At 47.6% G+C, this 20,279-nt stretch overlaps 1 protein-coding gene and 1 long non-coding RNA gene across 2 annotated transcripts; one reads left to right on the forward strand and one right to left on the reverse strand.

Annotated features, from left to right (window-relative positions):
* Nucleotides 1-3,260: 3,260 nt before the first annotated feature.
* On the forward strand, nt 3,261-4,371 carry LOC148006975 (uncharacterized). The gene is made up of 2 exons (XR_015645419.1): nt 3,261-3,306; nt 3,395-4,371. It is a non-coding gene; the product is annotated as an uncharacterized LOC148006975 (long non-coding RNA).
* Nucleotides 4,140-20,036, reverse strand: Sft2d1 (SFT2 domain containing 1). The gene is made up of 8 exons (NM_001008302.1): nt 19,909-20,036; nt 12,414-12,500; nt 11,850-11,932; nt 10,662-10,743; nt 9,552-9,587; nt 7,934-7,992; nt 6,861-6,890; nt 4,140-4,606 (listed from the first exon to the last, which is right to left on the reverse strand). The coding sequence occupies exons 1-8, from the start codon at nt 19,969-19,971 to the stop codon at nt 4,567-4,569; spliced, it is 480 nt and encodes a 159-aa protein (NP_001008303.1). The 5' UTR covers nt 19,972-20,036; the 3' UTR covers nt 4,140-4,566.
* Between the last annotated feature and the right edge of the window lie 243 nt (nt 20,037-20,279).

Consider the following 20,279-nt stretch of genomic DNA (forward strand, 5'->3'; position numbering starts at 1 on the left):
GGCACTTGTCTGTCTGCCCCTCTCCCTCTGCTTCTCAAAAGAAGTTAGGAAGACCAGGGCACCTGAGAGGAAGCATGAGATGGGTATCTGTCTACCCTTGACTCAGTCACCACACTGGCTGTTATGGGATCCATTAACATTCCCTTTGGTGGGAGTGTTTGGCAGGTGACAGCTGGAACAATAAGCGACGGTGGTCAAATAAATAGACTTTCAAGGAGGAGTTGCAGAGTCTGGCAAGAGAGGATAAAGACACTTGCTGCCAAGCTTGATGATCTGGGTTCGAGCCCCGGAAGCCACACAATGGAAGAAGAGAACTGGCTCCTGTGAGTTGTTCCCCGAGCTCTATAAATGCACTGTGGCAGGACACAGCCAAATACATACAAAAGTAAATACATGCGAAAACAGTCTAAAGTAGGTTTTCTTTAAAAAACGAGATGCAGGGTTGGGGATTTAGCTCAGTGGTAGAGCGCTTGCCTAGCAAGCACAAGGCCCTGGGTTCAGTCCCCAGCTCCGAAAAAAAGAAAAAAGAAAAAAAAAGTGAGATTCGTGGTATATTGAAGTGATTAATTGACCAGTACACATTTTTACATAGTTTTAAAAATAATCATAATTCACTTGGAATTTCATGTAATATGGGGAGTGACTGAAGGAGCACCAAATCTTGTTACACAGCACACGCACATGCATGCACACACACACGCACACTGAGTGATGGTGTCCCCCCATAGATTTGAGTACCCGGTCCCAGGTAATGGCTGTGTGAGGAGGATTTGGAGGCGTGATCTTGTTGGAGGATGTTGGGAACTCTGAGGTTTCAAAAGACACAGCAGTTCTGAGTCAGCCCCCTGCTCTGTGTGCGGTCTGAGATGTGAGCTCTCAGCAGTTCTCGCTCTGACTCTACCATCAGAAACCCAGCTTTCTGGAACCTTCTGGAAACATACGCTTTTGTTTAGAAGTTCCCTCACTCATGGCGTTTTATCACACCAACAGAAAAGTACCCCGTATGCTCACTGAACTTACTAGCCTGAGGAAGCCATTTCATAGAAAAAAAGCCCAAGTCAGCAAGCCCAAACAGACACATATTTGGCTCAGTCCCAGTTCTTTGTCATCTTACCTTAAAATTAAATTAACTTGTTTTCCAGACTTCAAATATGATAGTCATTAGCACAGTCTTAAAAGTATTTTCAGAAGGAGTTAAGTGATTACATCCCGGTCCCATTGTCATGGCAGGTGTGTTTTGAGTCCACCTGCGGGGGCTTTGGCCTGCCCCCTTTACCCCAGTTTTAAGCAGTCTCTTAAGTCATTTCCCTGTGGGCTAGGGGCAGTGGCACTGCAGGAAGCAGGTCTGGATGGGATAAAGAACATGTTAATAACATCAACAGGCATCCCACCCATCCCGCCCTCTGTGCAACCAGGAAAAATCCAGCAGGAGCCACAGATGCTTTGTACAAGCATTAATATTCCAAAGCACCGCACAAACATCTTTCCTGATAGTTTTACACTTCAAAAGCTGGCTTAGGCAGCATTTAAAGGGAAGAGGTGAGCAGGGTGTGTGTTTGCTTAGGCCACACCAGTGTGGGCAAAGACAAAGCAGTTTGCAAACAGGGCATTGGATGCTTGCCTCTGCCCCACCCTGAGACTGGTCATTTTCGGGATCCTGCCAACATAACTCTTCTGGCTGTTGGAAACCAGTGCTGCCACAGTATAGGTTCCCAGGTCACTGTTGGGGATTATGACACTGGCACTACTTTTGATGGCCCAGGATGAGAAGCTGCCACAAGTCACATTAACCATGACTGTCATTTGCCATCAGTGAACACGACTCCACTGTCTCGTGCTGACAAAGTGGCTCATCTTAAAAGCACTCAGACCCCAGGGCATTGCATCTCAGACTCAGTGGAAAGTAAGAGCGTTCTCTGCCTTTTACCGCAGGCTCCTCCCACAGATGCCTGGGGCCTTTGTGAACGGTCTATGCACTGAGTATTGCCTACCAAGCACCAGCATGCCCTCGGGCCTTCCCGTACAGTAGCAAGCAGAGCCTGTTAACTCTCAGATGAGGAAACTGAGGCTGGGTGGAGGGCTTGCCTAAGCTATGAAGAGCCCACACCTTTGCAATGCTCAAACCTCCACATAATTGTAGTGTGGACATTCTGAGGGAGGGCCCAAATAACCTCTTTAGGACGTCTATGCCCGTTACTATGCATTCTGGAAAGGTAGCGGGAGACTAAAGAAAATACTTTTTTTTTTTTTTTTTTTTTTTTAGTGAGCTATGGGATCTCTGAGGGCCAGTCTGCAATGTCCATTCTCCTGATGTGAGCCCCACCACGGATCCAGGGGTTGGGGGCTCAGATCCTCTCTAGTGTAAAGTGATGTTAGCTGGCCAGCAGCTGGCAGATGCTACTACGTGTGCTACCAGGTGTGACCCTGGCTCATGCTGAGGAACTAGCTACACAACACGTGAGGAAGGCTGCAGGATGCTGGGTGAGAAAAGCAGGAGGGACAGATCATCCCTGCCCAAAGGACTGACCCTGCTGTTCAGAAACCAGACACAAACAAGTCACCAGAGCTCTAACCACACCACCCCACAGCCCGGCTTTAACGGACTACAACTTTCACACTGTAACAGCTGTGCCCTCCCCTCTATTCCCACTGAAGACCCAAACTCAGTCTGTCCTGTTCCTCTCATCAGGAGCCCTGCAAACTCTCCCGTCAGGATCAGGGCTGGAATGGAAAACTAGATTGGCTCGACTACTTCAAGATCAGTGTTCCAGTGCCCCACCTCTGCCTGCCTGCCCTCACACATCAAGTGTGCATGCCCCCTCACACCTCACTCTGCTGCAGGGCCTGTGCTCCCCAAGTTTGAATCCTTCCCAGCACCACCCCATATCTTGCAATGCCCATGCAGACAACACCACTCCTGCCATCTGGCCTGGGTAAGGACCTGTCCTATCTGGGAAGCCCTGAGATACCAGCAAAGGCAAAACCCTGTTGTCCAGGCATCTCTCCACATCAGTGGGCTTAGGATCCCATTTCGCCATCCTAAGGCCATTCTGCTGCCTCTGTGGATGTCATTATTCCAGTTACTCACCTTTCCCTGGGACCTGTACCAGCACTGACACCCCGCACCCCCACCCCGAGGACTGCTTTCTGTGAGCCACCCTGATTCTAGTGCAGGAAGAACTCCAAGGTCTATAGGGTAGGCTACCCAGATTCAGTTCTTCCAAATGGCCTCTGCTTCTTTCTCTCCCATGTTCCGAAAGACCCTTTCCTTGGGACTGGTTATACCCAACCGGGACAGGGTACAAGGTGAGCAGACAGCACCTGGGTTTTGAAGTCTACTTGGAGATATTTTTTGAAGGGGACCCCTCCCTAACCCCAATTGTGCTTTCTTCAGAAGGTATGGCTGACGGCAGCAAGGAAGAACAAGGTGACTCAAAGGTGCACAGCAGGGCGTGGCCCACCAGAATCTGGCCAACTGGACAGGACAGGCACTTGAGAGGAACCAGAAACCTGTGGGGAGCATGGCATGTGACTGTTCTTCCCTGAGCCTGAAATCCAAGCTCTTTCCCTCACTACCGTTGTATGGGAATTCTCTAAAACCTGTCTTCGGCGTTTAATCTGTAGGTGTGAGCCCAGCTGGTGCAGAGCAGAACAGCACATGTGCCACAGGGTGGAACCTCTGTGCATCCCACATTTCCTCACGGTCTCCAGAGCCTCAACTGAGCAAGGGTGTCTGTGTTCTCATCTGCTGCCTAGAGGCTCTAGGGTAGGCAGGTGAAACCCTCAGTCTGCAGGGCTATTTTACAGATTTATTTTTGTGTATAAGAGTGCTTTGTTTACATGTATGTCTGGTCAACGTGTGCATGTGGTACCTCTGGAGGCCAGGAGAGGACTCAGATCCCCTAAAACTGGAGTTAAAAGATGGTTGTGAGCCACTTTACGCGTGCATGCTGGGAATTAAACTGGTTCTCTGGAGAGAAGCAAGCATTCTTAGCGGAGCCATCTCTCCAGCCCCCAAGTCCACAGGGTGTCCCCAGCTGCCTGTCCTCTTCCACCATTTCTGTACTTTGAGACACTGAGTGGTGTGAACTGCCCACAAGCTACACCTTCTCCACCTTATACGGCTGATCCAGAAAATGTTACATTTCCAAGTGTTTATTTCAAAACTGTCAAGATACATATATTACTTTTTATTACACGTAATAAGTAATTTTGGGCTTAAAGTATATAAAGTTTCACATTTTTAAAGTTAAAAAACTCTTTAAAGTTGTGGAGCATTTAAAAAGGCTGAATAAGTGGGATATATCTTACAACACAGGTTTACACCTTAAATATTCACATTTCAGAAGCTGTCTGTAAAGATTAAAAACAGGGTAACAAGTATTTACAAGTGGCAATGATTACGATCTTGTCTTTGGAAGCAGAGGTTAACGGGCAGGGACCGGAGGGCTGCACAGTGAGGTTCAGCGGTCCACGGCACGGCTGAGACTACTGCCATCTCTGGAGTGATCACTGGAGCAGGCACAGCATCAGTTCCCAGTCACTCCTCCTGGGCAGGGACGACCTTCAACTCAGGATGGAGGAGCAGCACTTGAGCACCGCGTCCCTGGGGGAAGAAGAGAAAGGGCCATGGAGGAGCAGTGTGCAGGAGCAGCAGCAGCGTCCCACCGTGCATTAGCAACTTCCACGCAGGGCTGCACGCTGCTGCAGTTTCCAGGGAACCAAGGCTTTGCTGAGAATCACTCAGAACACCAGCAAGTGCCTTTAAAGTATTCTTGCTAATATTTGAAATGGTATTTGTCACAGGAATTTTCACTAGCACATAGCCCTAATTTTAATAAAAGAAACGACTCTCAATAACAAAATAATCCGGGAATTAAGTTTTTATACGATTTCTTTTTTAACTTGCATACCCATGCAATGATCACAACAGCCAAGCTATGGAATCAGCCTACATGTCCAACAGTGAGTGTGAATGGACAAAAATGTGTTTTTTTAAAACACTTTATTTTTGTGTATGTTGTATATGTCTGTGTGTCTGCCATGAATGTAGGTGCCTGCAGAGTCCAGAAAAGGCAAACAGACCCCAGGACAGATGGATGAGGCACCTGACGTGGGTGGTCTGGTCCTCCAGAAGAGCAAGCACTCCTGAGCCATCTTTCCAGCCCCCACAACGGAGTCACAGAAAGAACAGAATCCCGCAGCTTGCAGGAAACCAGGCTGACCTGGCACTGACACTGTCCTGTACACATGAGTCACATGAGTAGGAATCTCAGCTGAGGGGTTGGTGGATCAGACTGGCCTGTGGGCACGTCTGTGGGGATTGTTTTGATTATTAATTGATCAGGCAGGCTCAGCCCACTGTGGACAGTGCCAGTCCCCAGGAAGGGCTCCTCCTGAGCCTCACGGCAAAGCTGGCTACACTAAGTCCCCGAGAAAGGCAGCAAACAGTGATCCTCCATGGTTCCTGCTTGAGTTCCTGCCCTGACTTCTGTCGCTGACGGACCTGGAAACGTGAGCCAGATAAACCCATTTCTGGGTGGCGAGCTTCACTTGTGTTCTCTCTTGTGTGCAATCAGTCTGTGTCCTGGTTATTTAATAGTTGGGATCTGGCCAGAGAGGCAGGACATCATGGTGGCAAAGTGGGAGCAAAGCCGCTCACTCCAGAGTCCAGGAGGCAGACAGTGCATTTCATTGCTGCATCCTAAAAACTCCCAAAACCATGTGATGAACTTCATTCCACTTCCACATTTTCTTTTCTACGATCCAAGCCATCATATAATATGCTTACATTAAAAACAAAAACTCCTACTCAAAACACCCGCTAATAAATCTGAGATGCCTGCTGCCTGCTGCCTGCTGCCTGCTGCCTGCTGCCCTTCTCCTCTCGCCTCTGCCTCATCCACGGCCTCCTTCCCGCAGCCCACATTGCTTTGCTTTTTCTCCTTTTACGTGTTTGTCAGAAATAATCACTCACAATAAAAGATTGAGTAAAAACAATGTCTTCCACTGTTCATATTAGGCGTATTAATTCTGCTGTCTTTAAATATGTAAGGCATCTCCAAATTCCACAGAGACAAAGCCCTACTTCAGCAGAACTGTTTTTTCCAAATCTACCAGGTATAAGGTTGGAATTAACATTTTTCTTCTACAACTAAATCATCGCATTCCTCTAGAAAAGAACAGAGAAACAGCACAGCAGACCACGCTGGCTGCCGTGGGTCTGGACATTCCCCTATCACCCCTGGCTCCCAACCAGCAAAGAGTGAGCATTGTGCTAGCTAGGAACATTAATGTGCTACACCTTGACCCCTGACCCTAACTTCCCTTATCACTTTTCAAAACAGAATTATTCCTGCTGGAGTCTCTGCCTCCTGGGTACTGACCAGAACGATCCAGAAAACTGTTTTCAAATTCCCTGTTAGGGGGCTGGGGATTTAGCTCAGTGGTAGAGCACTTGCCTAGGAAGCGCAAGGCCCTGGGTTCGGTCCCCAGCTCCGAAAAAAAGAACCAAAAAAAAAAAAAAAAAAAAAAAATTCCCTGTTAAGTGTTCGTACAGCAAGGTAGGAGCAGTGCCATGTGCGGCAAGATGTCATTTACCTGAAGGCAGTGTATACACCCAGCTGTGTAGTCGTCCTTAAAAATAACTTTCTTAAAGCAACCAAGTCCACAAAGTCAACTAAAAAGCCTCCTGAGAATGCTATTGTCTCATTACGTAGGCCTGGGTGGCCTGGTACTCACTGTACAGACCAGATGAGCCGTACACTCACCAAGCTGTGCTACCATGCCCAGCCGTACATAGCTTAATATGAGAATTATTTAAACTTATGTCCAGGAGTATAATGGAATCCAGAGCTCACCTTGCATACGGGATGTAGGACAGACTATACCTGCAAAAGAGAGTCAAAGATGTTGACACTTTGTCTACAGCAAGCCCTATGCCCACTGGACACAGTGCCTACTGCAGCCACCTCAGCAGCCGAGCATAGGCCAGGGGTTCTGAGACTGTTAGGCCATCTCAGGCGATAGCACTGACTGGGAACTTGTGAAAGATCCTGACTTTCCAAGACCGACGGCCTCACAGGCAGCCTGTAAACTTTGCTGTACTGGGGATGTAACCTAGGTCCTCTGCCACTGAGCTACAAACACTGATAATATGTTCAGCAAACTTCAGGACTCTGGGGCTGTGCTGAGGCCTGCTGCACAAGTTACTCTCTTATTGTTCCAGCAAAAGCTAACATTACTAAGAATGGTGACAACTTCCTGGAGACAAGCCACCTGGAACACAGTAAAGGAAATGTGAGTCAGCCTACATTCCCATTTCAATGAAAAAGTCAAGTCACCTTTCAGGGTGAGTCTGAAACACACTGATGTATGTGTCGGGGGAAGGTAGAAACAGCCAGAAGAGCCAAGCCCAGCTGGGTGACAGTCAATGGGAAAGACACAAAACAATAAAATTGAGAAAGGCAAGGAATTTGCTCTGTAGTCTGAGGGGAAGCAGGGGAAGGAGTGGCTGGCTGGGGCTTTCCAGGCAGGTGAGTGGAGGCAGAATGAGTCACATGGGGCTGTGAGGAGGATGTGGCACTAGAAAGAAGGCACACAGCAACAGCGGGTGGAATCCCTAGGGGCAGCTGACACCCATGGGTGCACCGTGTGAGCTTCCTCTTGTGGGAATCCAGGTGGGTTTGTCTACATTTCTGATCGGTTCTCTTCCCACAGTAGCCTGCCCCCATAGCCAGTGCACCCTGACACCACAGCTCTCTCTTTCTACTACCAGGAGGCACTGCTCAGAATGGGCCTCACTCTGACTCTGCAGGAATCTGGCTCCAGGAATAGGCCTCTACCCCCCTTTCTAGGGCTCTCCAGAATCTAAATGATGCTTCTAACACCCTAGACAGTCTCCATTCTCTAACTGGTACAAGAAGAGACTTACCAGGTCATTGACAAGAACTGCAATATGCAGAAGAGTAAGGCCAGCCCCTTCTTCCGCCACTGGCAACAAACAACACATTTAGGGTTTTAAAAAGTAGCATTATAAGTCAGGTGAAATTCTTTGCTTTAAAATGGATAGCCTGGGGGTTGGGGATTTAGCTCAGTGCAAGGCCCTGGGCTCGGTCCTCAGCTCCCGGAGTTGGGGGGATGGAGGAATGGGTGGGAATAGCCTATTTATCAATTTTATCCCTATATATTTTAAAACTTTAAATATCACCCATGAAAGTACATTTCCTTTCCAATGCTACTTCTACTATCTTAAATGCTGTAAAACACACAGCATAAGTGACTGCTACAGTTATGCAAAGGCTGGAAATCGGAACTCTTGAAGGTAGCAGCTTGACGTAACTTTGATACTACCAAAGTGATGTAACCTTTCCTAGAATCAGCATTTCAACCCTGTAAAACTCCACAGAATTACTTATCCCGTGTCTCCCCCTGCCCCTTCTCCAGATTTTGTTCTTTGGGGATGTTTCGATACACAGCCCAGACTGGCTCTGAAACTATCGCGATCCTCCTGCCTCAACCTCCCATGTGCTGAGATTATAGCATGCACTATCATGCCTGGCTTCCTGAGGTTTTTGGGTTTGCTTCTTTTTTCTGAGTCAGGGTTTCTCTACGTAGTCCTGGCTGTCCTGGAACTCACTTTGGTATCAAACTTACAGACATTCTCCTGTCTCTGCCTCCTGAGAGCTGGGGTTAAAGGCATGCACCACCATCACCCAGACAGGGGTTTTATTTGCTTGTTGTTTAAGAGGACAATTAGACTACTGCGGTTTCCTGGGATAATATAAAGTTCCTACAATGCTCTAAGATAACTAACGTGAGAATTCTAATCTTGTGGGGGAAAAAGGTGGGCAGGTGCTGAGGGAGGGTCAAAACCAGGACTTGTCTCCAGCCGGACAGATGCTTTCTACCACTGAGCTACACGCCTAGCCCTGCCATTAAAGGAGAGACGAGATGGATCAGTGGGTGAAAGCAATTGTTTGCCAAGCCTGACATCCTGGCACCCACGTTGTGGAAGGAGAGAACTGGCTCTCGCAAATTGTCCTCTGACTTTCATTATAGCACAACCACACATGTATAAAGCCCTCAGCTGACCTGGAAGTTACTATGTAGAGCAGGCTAACCTCAAACTCAAGACAGCTGTCTGTCTCTGCCTCTAGGATGCTGACTAAAGTTATCACCACCACATGTGGTCCTGATGGAGATTCTTTTTAGTCGTGTTTGTTCGTCTGCTTGTTCTCTGGACCACCCTTCTCTGGGAGCTTTTCACACTGCTGCTTCCCCCAAAGTACAGAGTCTGCAGCAGGCAAAGCAGAGGACACCGGCCCAGTCTAGGATGCTGTCAGAGCAGCAACCTGGTCCCTAAGTGTGCTCACAGGGACCTACACTTAACAACAACCTCTGAGTAGGTTGTAGAGAGCAGACTCCACCTTACATCTGTTTCAGGGACACTGACTCTCTGGAAGGCTTCATGAAACTGGCCTCGGTTCTGTTCTCAGACAATGGTGGAGTGGGGACAGTGAGCAGATGTCAGCATAGCTGACATAACTTACCCAGAGAGCAGCACACAGGGTAAACACCAGGCACAACTACAGGGAAGGAAAGAGTGTGTGAAAAACCTGAGGTTCTTCAAGGGCTCATAAGAAACTACAAACTTCTGCACTCACCTGCTTGGATAGCAACAGAATAAACAGACAAATGGGACAGTGGGCTCTGCTGCCACCTTAAAGCCCAGAGAAGCGATACCCGCTGTCCCAGCAAACTGAAGCCCTAAATACTGTGCTGGTCAAGCAAAGGGAAAGACTGGAAAGTAAAGGTTAGAGCAGCAAGAGGCCACCCCTGCGCCTTGTGAATGCTCACAACAGTGCCAACAGCAGCGCCAATAGCGTCAGCATGCTCCACCATGTTTACAGCGTGGACAAGCTTCACACAGGAGACCGCATGAGCTTTACAGGACACTGCATGAGCTTGCTGCACACCCACTTCACCTGGACAGGCCAGGAGAACAGAGTGGGAGTCTAAGCTAGGAAGGCCTACTGTGAGCTCCATCTTGGGAGGGAGGGGGCTGTCTGAGGCTCAGCTTTCCTCTCTCTAACCAGAGAGAGCACCTGCACACTGCTTCATCGGCACTGGGGAAGCAGTTGTCTTCACCATACTGTGAGGCAGAATCTGTGTGTGCTGCAACTTAACATTTCCTGCAAACAGTGTGACTCAACAACCAGCACTGAGTGACAGCCACCGTAAGAGCCTGTTACAGGAAGGGACTCAACTCATAGCACTGCTGAGAAACTGTCCCACGACAACAGGCAAGTCAGCAAACAGCAGGAGACAGAAACCATACAAGTCACAATTCCCATTCTCCCTGAGAAGATTCCTATGAATTCACAAGTACTGCACTTTCACTCCCACGAGGAACAGATGTCCCAACATGTGTAGGCCTTAAAAATGAAATACAACAGCTGATTTTCCTAACTACTTCCAGCTATATAATACACACGCAACAGGAAGCATGTTCCACCCAGCCAATCATATTAGACAATGCTATACAACTCTTCAACGTTCTGTTACTATACACACACACACACACACACACACACACACACACACACAGAGCAATAATGCAGAAAAGGTGTACATTTATAAAATTAACATTATTTACTTACCAGCATAATAATTGTTGCAAGCAATCTTGTTGTTTCAAACATTTTCTTCAGTTGCTTCACAGGTCCCATTAAAAAGCACGTACTATTTGAAACAAAGTAAAAGATGGCTTTAGTAATTTGTCTGGCTATGCAGAAATAAAATTGCTATAAAATAAACTGTGTGAGTTGTTTTACTTTTTGCTTTACTCGTCTGTGGATCTGTTGTCTTTGTGACTGTTTGGGACAAAGCCTAGGCTGGCCTTAAATACCTTATCCTTCTGTACTGGGAACTTCCCCCCTAACTTAGTTTGTTGTTCCTTTGAGACAAGCTCTTTCTATGTGGCTCTGGCTGGCTATACACTCGCAATCCTCCTGCCTGAACTTCTGAGTACTACTGGGCAGTTACTTTCATTTTGTTGATATTTTGACACATGATTTTTCTACTAGCCCAGGCTGGCCTAGACTTTGCGATAGTTCTGTTTTCTCCTCCAGAATACAAGTATCACATGCATGTCCACCATACTTGGTTTTCCCCCTTACCTTAGAAAAGACACTAAAAGATATGCTATTGATTAACATGATATTGGTATGATGGTGTGAAGGGTGAAGAGACCAGACTGCCTCCCACTCTCACATGGGTGGAAGCAAGGCCCTAAGGTGAACCTCCAAACATGGGAGTGCATGCACCTCAGGGATACAGGGTGCAGCTCTCAGCAGACAACTGAGGTGCTGCTCTTGGACTCCCAGCCTGCAGAAACATGTTGTTAAAGCATCACAGGTGGCCTGGATGCTCTACTCATCCCCACAGCAATGCTCTCTCAGAAGATGCCCGGCAGCTCCAGTCCCTGCTGCTCACCAGCTTCCGTTCTCTGCACTGCACCAACACTGTCACATCTGCTCCTAGCTTCCTGTGTGAGCTCTTCCTCATAAAACCTTCACTCCACAAGAGCCAGTACTCAAGGGCGTAACTACACAGCTGGGCTCTGGAGCAGACTCTAGGCCAGGACCTAGCCTCTGTGCTCTGCACACTGCTGACCACTGAGTATCCCCGATACTCAGTCACACAATAGCAGTAATAGCATAAATTTTGCCGCAATATTGATATTATAAACAGTCAACAGAAGCATGCTACTTATAAAGACTTACGAGGAAGAAAATCTGGTACCAACAGCAAATAAGGCCTTTTGAGAAGCCAAAGTATATACATACCTGGCCAATGCAGCAAGGTTTCCAAGGGTATAAAATACTGCAAAGAGCTTCACGCCATTGGGAAGCCATAGCAACCCAGTTCCCTAAAGTAGAAATTATAGTTAGTTAGATAACAATATGATCTTCAGAGCCCAAAATCAGAAAGTTCTACTACAGTGGTTGATACTAAGTACTATACGGTAGTGCTTAAATAAAACTGTGTTAATATAGTCTCTTGTATCAGTGTATACAAATGTGCTCTAACAGAACTGTCTCCACGCTTGTCTGAAACTAAGTATTCATTTAAATGCCAAGTTAAAACAGGCTTACTAAAACACATCTAAATTACCGATTGTCTAGTTTTCTAGAAAAATTGGTGTTTCAAATACAATTTTAACATTTTCTCCAAGTTACCATAACATTAATTTGTTTATTTTTAATCAATCCCTACACATTTATTTAAGGTCACTGTATTCCATCAAAATAATCTAACATTTAGATAAAGCAGGCTATTTCTGCTGGTGCTTAATTAAAATATTCATTTAGAACAATATGACTATTAGAAGAGACAATGCCTTAACTCACAAGGATTGAAAAGAAAATGCCAGCAACAAAGCATATGACAAACCACTTCAACCTGGTGTTGAAACTCAGGGATGAGGCATCCAGGACCTTAGAAAAGAGAGACAGTTAAGAAAGTTAGATCAGTGTGTATACATCTCACTCTATACTACATTAAGCAAGCTTCTTTGTCTTTTGAGACAGGGATTCTCTCCGTATCTCTGGCTGTCCTAGAACTCAGAGATATGCCTGTCTCTGCCTCCTGAGTGCTGGGATCAAGGTGTGTGCCCCCATGCCTGGCAGCATATTGAGAACATGGACCTGACTCTATAATACAGTCACTTCTGTGGTTATAAGAACATCAGCTGACCCTGGCAAAGGGCCCGGTAAGTATAATCACAGTACGTTTTAGGCCTCATCAAGTCCTTGTGTGTTGGGTGCAGTACATGCATGTTTATCTAGGCAGAACAGCACGATGGCAGAAATGCATCTTTAAACCGAGATAAAGCTGTGGGCTGCATGCTGGGAACTGCTGAGGCTGGGTCTGCACACACCTCTCACTTCCGCCCGGCCTGAGGAGTGAGGCAAGGATGATCTCAGTGGAAACCTTTAAGGAAGCAGAGGAACTGGAGAGGGAAATGGAAGGTACCCAGCAAAGGTGTGCTTCACCCAGAGGTGAGCCTGTGTCCTCAGTGAACCACACTGCAATGGATGTCCAGCCTAAAGAGCAAGCTGGCTTCTGGGACCCTTGAAGAAACTAGAAATTTAGCTAGGCATGGCAGTGTGTGCCTATAATCCCAATACTTGGGAAGTAGAGGCAGGAGTTCAAAGGTAGCCTCAACCATACAGCAAGTTCAAAGCTAGAACTAGAATTTAATCCTAATTTTATCCTAAAATTTAAGTTTCTAATGGGCATTACCAAATACACTTTAAAAAAGTAACAACAGCAGCTCAGGACATCTTCAATGTTGAAATCCCAATAGAAATTTGTGGGCATCAGCTTGCAATCAATCCCCTTGGTCTCCACTCCTTACCTCAGCAGATCATCTGGAAATCCTTATGCAGCATGAAAGGCAGAGAAAAGTTGAAGTGTTTCATCAGTGCGACACATCACGTTTAATGTATCTTAGTGTCTTCGCACTTTAACATCCTAATTCCAACAATGCCACCCGCTACAGCCTAACTGAACCTGTGGTTGTAAATTGGGTGAACCCGAAGCCCCTTCTTACAGGGATGCATACACTACATTTTTTTAGTCACCAAATAAAACATCCCAAATGTGCACATCACTTCACAAGTAACCTGCTGTCACACATATCAGAACACCATGCTCTGCCATACATGTATACAATTTTCACTTTCTATTTTCAGGACTTCTTGCCATCACATGAGACAGTAAAGTCTTTGACCAAAGGGCACTGAGAAGACACAGCAAGGAATCAGGACTGAAAGATGAACCACTGTGGCAAGCTCCTCAGCCATACAGGCAGTGAGAACAATGGACACCACACAGTGACCCCTGTACCTGATGAGAGAGAGTAAGGCCCAGAGCCTTACCACCTGCAGGGCCGGGGAGAGCCACAGAGCCCAGAACCCAGTCCTCCAGAATGCTTGCTATGGCTTTCGATTAGCGAAAGCCCTAATTTCTGCATTCCCCTCCATTTCTCTCCCCAGATGACTGCATGTAAAAAGACAACAATCAACAGAGGCTGAAGGTCCTGCTCCTCAGAGCTATTCTTGCCCCCTTTCCTCCTGGGGTTCATATGGTAAAGAGTCACTTTGTCCCCCAATTGCCCCTGACCAGCTTTCAGGACTCCTGGCCACAAGGCCAGTCCCGCTGACATGGTAGGCCTCGCCTGTTCTCCATATTCAACATGGACTGCCCATCCGAATGTTCTTCAACCCATTTCCAGTGGCTTTTCTCTTTCATCCCACCTACTGACATACTGCCAAAGCCGCCTTCTTCCCTGCAATCCCTCTATCTCTGAAATCCTTGTTCAAAAACCCCAGTCTTGGGGCTGGGGTTCAGGAGTTAATAGCACTTTCACATACACTGGACCTGGGTCCAACTCCCAGCATCATTCCCAATTCAAGTTAAAGAGTATCCCATGCTGTTTTCTGGCCTCAGTGGGCATATAGTGCACATACATACACATACATGTAGATAAACAGTCACACAAAAGGAAATTAGTCTTAAAAAAAAAACAAACAACCAATATCCTAGGTTCTGTCTAAGCTCTGCTTCACAGTTACCTGGCAACAGCCAGGTATGCCTGTCACTATAAAAGGGGTTGGTTGTCCGCCCACCCCTGCCCCTACTCTCCTCTCTCTCTTGCCTTCCTGTTCCTGTTCTGTCCTCTTATCCCTTCCCCACCTCCCTCTCCATGTGCTCATGGGCAACCTCTATTTCTCTACTCTCTCTCTTTTTCTCTCTCTGCCCTTTTCTGCCTCTACCACCCTCTTGACTCCCTTCCCCATGCCTTGAATAAACTATTCTATACTATACTGTTGTGTGGCTGGTCCCACAGGGGGAAGGGATGTCTCACCACACCTCCACAGAAATACTCCCTCTCTTTATCTTTTTGTAAAGACATCACTAGGAGCTGCTGTCTCGCCTGCCCCACAGGCCTCTTATCAGGCCCTCAGCTTCTCCTCATTTCAGTGGCAATAATGTTGAGCACCACTCTTGGTCAAGCCTGTTTTCAGTCTCCCCAACCCCAACCTGCCTTCTTATTATAACTTCCTCAAGCCTCCTAGTTCTGCTTCAATGCTTCTCTCTGAACAGACAACTCCACCTACTGACAGCAGAGAAAACTGAAGGCAGCAGTGGGAGCTCAGGCTCCTGTGGTGGTTTGAGTGACTGCAGCCCCCACCAGCTCACTTACTGTTAGTGTTTGGCTCCCCAGTTGGTGGAACTGTTTGGGCAGGATTAAGGTGTATGGCTTTGCTGGGATGGGGGTGGCCTTTGAGGTTTTGAAGCCCCATGCCATTCCCAGTTAGCTCTCTGCCTCATATTGTGTCTCAAGATGTGAGCTCTCAGCTACTGCTCCAGAGCCATGCCCACCTACATGGTGTCATGCTCCTTACCATGATGGTCATGGACTCACACTCCAAAACTATAAGCCTCAAATAAACTCTTCTGTAAGCTGCCTTGGTCATGATGTCTTATCACAGCAACAGAAAAAAGTACCTAAGACATCCACTTACCAGAGCACCCAGGCCCCTGCTCTGGCTCCCAGGAAGGGACTCTTCCTACCTGTCCCAGGGAAGTACACACTGGTACACACACTAGCTGCTTTAGGGCCCCACCCCTCAGGCCTGCTGCAGGAACTACCTTGAAACAAAATCTCAAAAGATGTCTCTCTCCAGCCTCCACAGCCAGCCAGCCGGCCAGCCACTCCCTGATACTGAGAGCAACTATGTGTGCTTCTAAGAACTTAGGTGAGGGGCTCAGCTCCTGGTTACAAACAAACACTATATGCTGATCAGGCATGGTGGTACCTGTCTTTAATCCTAGCCCACGGGAGGCAGAGGCAGGAGGAACTCATGAGTTCAAGACCACCCTTGTCTACATAGTGAGTTCCAAGCCAGCCAGAACCACATAGACACTTTGTCTAACAAACAAACAAACAAACAAACAAACAAACAAACTAGTATGCCAGTACGCTGTAACAAAACACCACCATCACCACCATCTCCATGACTTCAACCACCATCACCACCTCTTCCTCATCTTCCTTCTCCTCCTCTCTCTCCTCCTCTTCCTCCTCCTGATTCTGGAAACTGTGAGCCTAAGATCAAGTGTCAGGAGACATGGTGTCTGCTGCCTCTGCACAGGATAGAAGGGACAAATGGTCTCCCTGGGATAACTTTTAAGGACACCCTCTCTTAAGACTATCATGCTGGGAGTCAGGCCTTAGTATATGGATTTGGGGAGAGTTCAGAATGCAGCACTGGATCTGACTGTTCGGGCATGACTATGAGCAGAGACATAGCCTCCTTGGGAAGCTGCCATTCCACATGGTCCTGGAGCACCATGGGCTCTGAAGGGAGCTGTAGTCCTGATCTTTTTCTGTGACTGTTCTAACCCTGCAACTACTTAGAGGCCCCAGCCACTAGGCAGCTCAAGAGCATACAGATGCAACTCAGAGACCACATGAATTTTTGGAGTTATGTGACCAAAAAAAGGTAACTGTCTTAGGTTAGGGTTTTACTGCTGTGAACAGACACCATGATCAAGGCAACTCTTATACGGACAACATTTAATTGGGGCTGGCTTGCAGGTTTAGAGGTTCAGTGTATTATCATAAAGGCAGGAACAGGGCAGCATCTAGGCAGGCACGGTGTAGGAGGGGCTGAGAGTTCCACATCTCCATCTGACGGCTGTTAGCAGAACACTGACTTCCAGGCAGCGAGGATGAGGGTCTTACAGCCCACACCCACGGTGACACACCTATTCCAACAGGGCCATACCCTCTAATAGTGCCATTCCCTGGACCACGCATATACAAACATCACAGTAACTAAATGTTTCACAGTACCTTGGCAGGTCATGTTCAGTCTTCTGAGAGCCACTGCGTGGCTTATGCAACAGGGTTTTTATTAATTACCATCTTCCCTGTGGCGACTTTGAAGGTGGAACATGGCAGTTTCCTTAGTTAACATGGACTAGTCATCCACAAGCAAATGACACACACCATGCTAGAATATGCACGCTGGTGCTCCCTCAAAGTCTAACCTTTCAGAAACTGGTGCTGGACACGGAACCTCGGGGACATGCAGACTGCAGGAACAGAACCTTTGGGAGTGAGATTAGTTTCCTTTCCCAGGGAATTCCCACACCCCTTCCACTGAAACTAGAGTGGTGCATCCATGGGCCAGAAAGTGGCCCTGGAGAGACACAGATTCTGCTTGTGACCATGACCTTGGGGCTGTCAGCCTCTAGAATAGTGAAAAATAAACTTCTGTGGTTTCTACGCTACCTAGTTTTTGAGTTCTGGTCAAAATCTATGAGCACACAGTTCATGGTAGAGACCTGTTAGACTTCAATGACAGGTCGCAAGACAGATGGGTCTTACATGCAAATGGGGAAGTCAACAGTGTTAACAGCAGCCAGAGCAAACAAATAGGAGGGTAACTAGGAACAGGACTGGTCTCTCTGAAGACACTCAATGTTGACTCTACTAGAAGAACCAGGTTGGAGCATTCCAGAAAGAATGACTTTGCTAAAAGACTGCCAAGTTGTACAGATAAGAAAGGACTCAGGCAAGGAAGCTGAGACACCTGAAGCACAGTTAAGTCCTGGCAGGTGGAGGAGGGGCCAGGTATGCACAGGTCTGAGAAGCTAACCTAGGTTTAACTCTAGAAGCACAGTGATGGGAGAGCAGGATGGGCTTCTCTGAGTCCTGCTTCAGGCCTTTCCCTCTAGGAAGATGTTCTAGCCACCTCCTAAGGAGGGCCCAGAACCCTAGCTTCTAGTAAATCCTGGGTCTCAAGCCGCTCAGCAGCAGGATGGGAGTAGCTCAAATTCCAGGGTGCCCAGACACCCTTGTCTAACCCGGTTTCTGGGCAACCATCTACTTAGAGCCCTATTCCATCCTGCAGTTAAGAAGTCACCACTCAGGACACCTTGCTGCCCGCTCACCCTGAGTACCTACAGTTGCAGAACACCTTGAACTCTCACAAACTTTCTGGTCCTCACCATCTTCTAAGCATCTCTCACCTTGTGACACGCGCTCTCCAGACATATCCTACAGGACAAGCAGTGGGCTAAGCACTCTTCCTTCCCTCTGGGCCCATGCTCCTTTCCAGGCACCTTCCACTTCAAGGTCACCATAACACTGTACCCCTGTCCCTCATCACTGTTACACCTCTTACCCTCAGAGAGCAAAATATTATACATATGAAGTAAAAACATATCTTAAAAAAATAAGAAACTTGGAGAACTGGATCAACATAGCTGAGGTTTCCCCATGAACAGGCTCAGGCCCTTACCCCCTTTTCTCAGGGGTGGAACTACTTTGAGAGGTTCTGGAAACTTGATATGCTAAGGCCTACTTGGCAGAAGCCACTCACTAGGGTTGACTCCTTCCTGAGCTGCAAAGCGAATCCCCTCTCATGTATCTATCCCGGAACTGTCCACCATGCCTTCCCCATCATGATGGACTAAAGCTCTGAAACTGAGAACTACAACATACCTCCCTCTTCTTGAGTCGTTTCTGCCAGGTACTGTGGTTAGTGACAGGAAAGTGGCTAATACTGTATCAATCACTCACTGTAAATTGAAACCCTCTCTCCACAGCCTAGGAAATGCAAGGGGACGTAGAGTCTTCCACCTCTTCTTGCCTGTCTTTGTCTCCTACACATGTCCCTCTTTCCCTCTGTCCCAGTCACTGTAACCGTACCTTTGGTTGAGATGTAAATTTTGTGCACCAGAGGCCTCCATCAGTCACTGTTATTACATCGACAGTGACAACTATGTAGAGACCTGAAGGTCTGTTGGATCACCGCCAGAGCCTTTGACCTTTGATTGAACTCTTCTCTACACAACTTTCTCTCCTCCAGAAACTACTTCAAGGAACAAGATCACTTCCTTGTCCCCAGGATTTACAAGAGCACTCCTTGACCACACTCTGGAATCATTCTGTAGGTGCAATCAATGTCTGAACAGTAGCCACTGACCCAAAAAGTGGGTTGTACCACTAAGGAAATAAATTCTAAATTTTAATCTTTAAATTTAAATGGCTACAAGTGATCACAGCTACATCACAGATCTAGAACAAAGAGTGGAGCATGAAACACTTGTTACTATCAAGCTGGTTGGATAAACCATATATACTGCCATTTCTGATGTTACTATGTATAGGCTTTTGTACTGCAATTACAATACAGATTAGAAGCAGGAGGACCTCTGTAGTTCCAGGCTAGCTAGGGCTACACAGTGAGACCTTGTCTCAGAACAAAAACAAAAAGAACAAATAAACAAAACACAATATAGATTTCACTTGTCTTAACACAGGCTACCTCAGTCACGCCAACAAAGAAGTCAGGAAGGAAAAAGGAACAAACAAAACATCTTCATGTAATACAAATTCAAGTCCATGTCTGTGCCAAGGCACACCAAAACGTGCTAGCATGCAAAACACAGAGCAGTTCCTGTTTGCCTATTTTAAATTCTTACTGGAGGAAGTTAAGTCTTTATCAAGTCTCATGTCTGGGTCACATGCAAACAACCAGGGCTCTGTTAAAAAAAAAAAACATGCATTGCTAAGGAGGGCTGACTTCACAGGCAACCTTTGGCATGGTGTAGCTTCAAGTTTATGTCTGAGACCTGGAATGCCCGAGGTGGCCACAGGCAGCCCAGCCCCAAGGCCTGAGCCTCAGAGCTCGCTTCAGGGTCTGCGGAACACGGGTGCAGGTGGGAAGGGCCCAGAGAAAGGCCACCGCAAAGCAGCCGGGGCCGATTCTCCGACGGCGGTTCGCGGCCCCCTCCCACCGTCGCCGCGGCTGGGGACGTTACCTGTGCCGTCAGGCCTTGCTCCTCGTCGTCTTGGCCGCTCAGGACGCGCCGTAGCTTCTCCATGGCCCTGTCCTACGGCCGAGCCTCCGGCCACTTGTTCGTCCGCCCCGCACGCCCACCCGGAAGCCAGGAACCCACACCCTCACGGGTCGGCCGGAAATCCGGGCTTCCGCTTCTTTCGAGCATGCGCACCTCTTCGCTCTTTTGCTGCTGGGGCGGGTTTGAATGCGTCACTTTCGGCGCGCCCACCGGTTCTGCACAGGGCTGTTGAATTGCTTTTTTCACCCTGAAGATCGTTCACACTGCCAGCAGGGAAGGATGCAGAGTTATAGTTGTCTGTCCGGCCTGTTGCAGAGAATCAGTGTTTAGTT

Source organism: Rattus norvegicus, chromosome 1, assembly GCF_021556685.1.
Source record: "Rattus norvegicus strain SHRSP/BbbUtx chromosome 1, alternate assembly SHRSP_T2T, whole genome shotgun sequence".
Lineage (NCBI taxonomy): Eukaryota > Metazoa > Chordata > Mammalia > Rodentia > Muridae > Rattus > Rattus norvegicus.

Bases quoted from the DNA above. Each gene is read 5' to 3' on its own strand.
- Sft2d1 (NM_001008302.1), bottom strand. From the start codon at position 19,971: ATGGAGAAGCTACGGCGCGTCCTGAGCGGCCAAGACGACGAGGAGCAA. The intron at 9,588-10,661 runs GTAAGTAAATAA...CCTTCCCTGTAG, and splicing joins TTGCAACAATTATTATGCTG to TTGTGCCTGGTGTTTACCCT. The intron at 7,993-9,551 runs GTAAGTTATGTC...GTTTGTTGCCAG, and splicing joins CCCTGTGTGCTGCTCTCTGG to TGGCGGAAGAAGGGGCTGGC.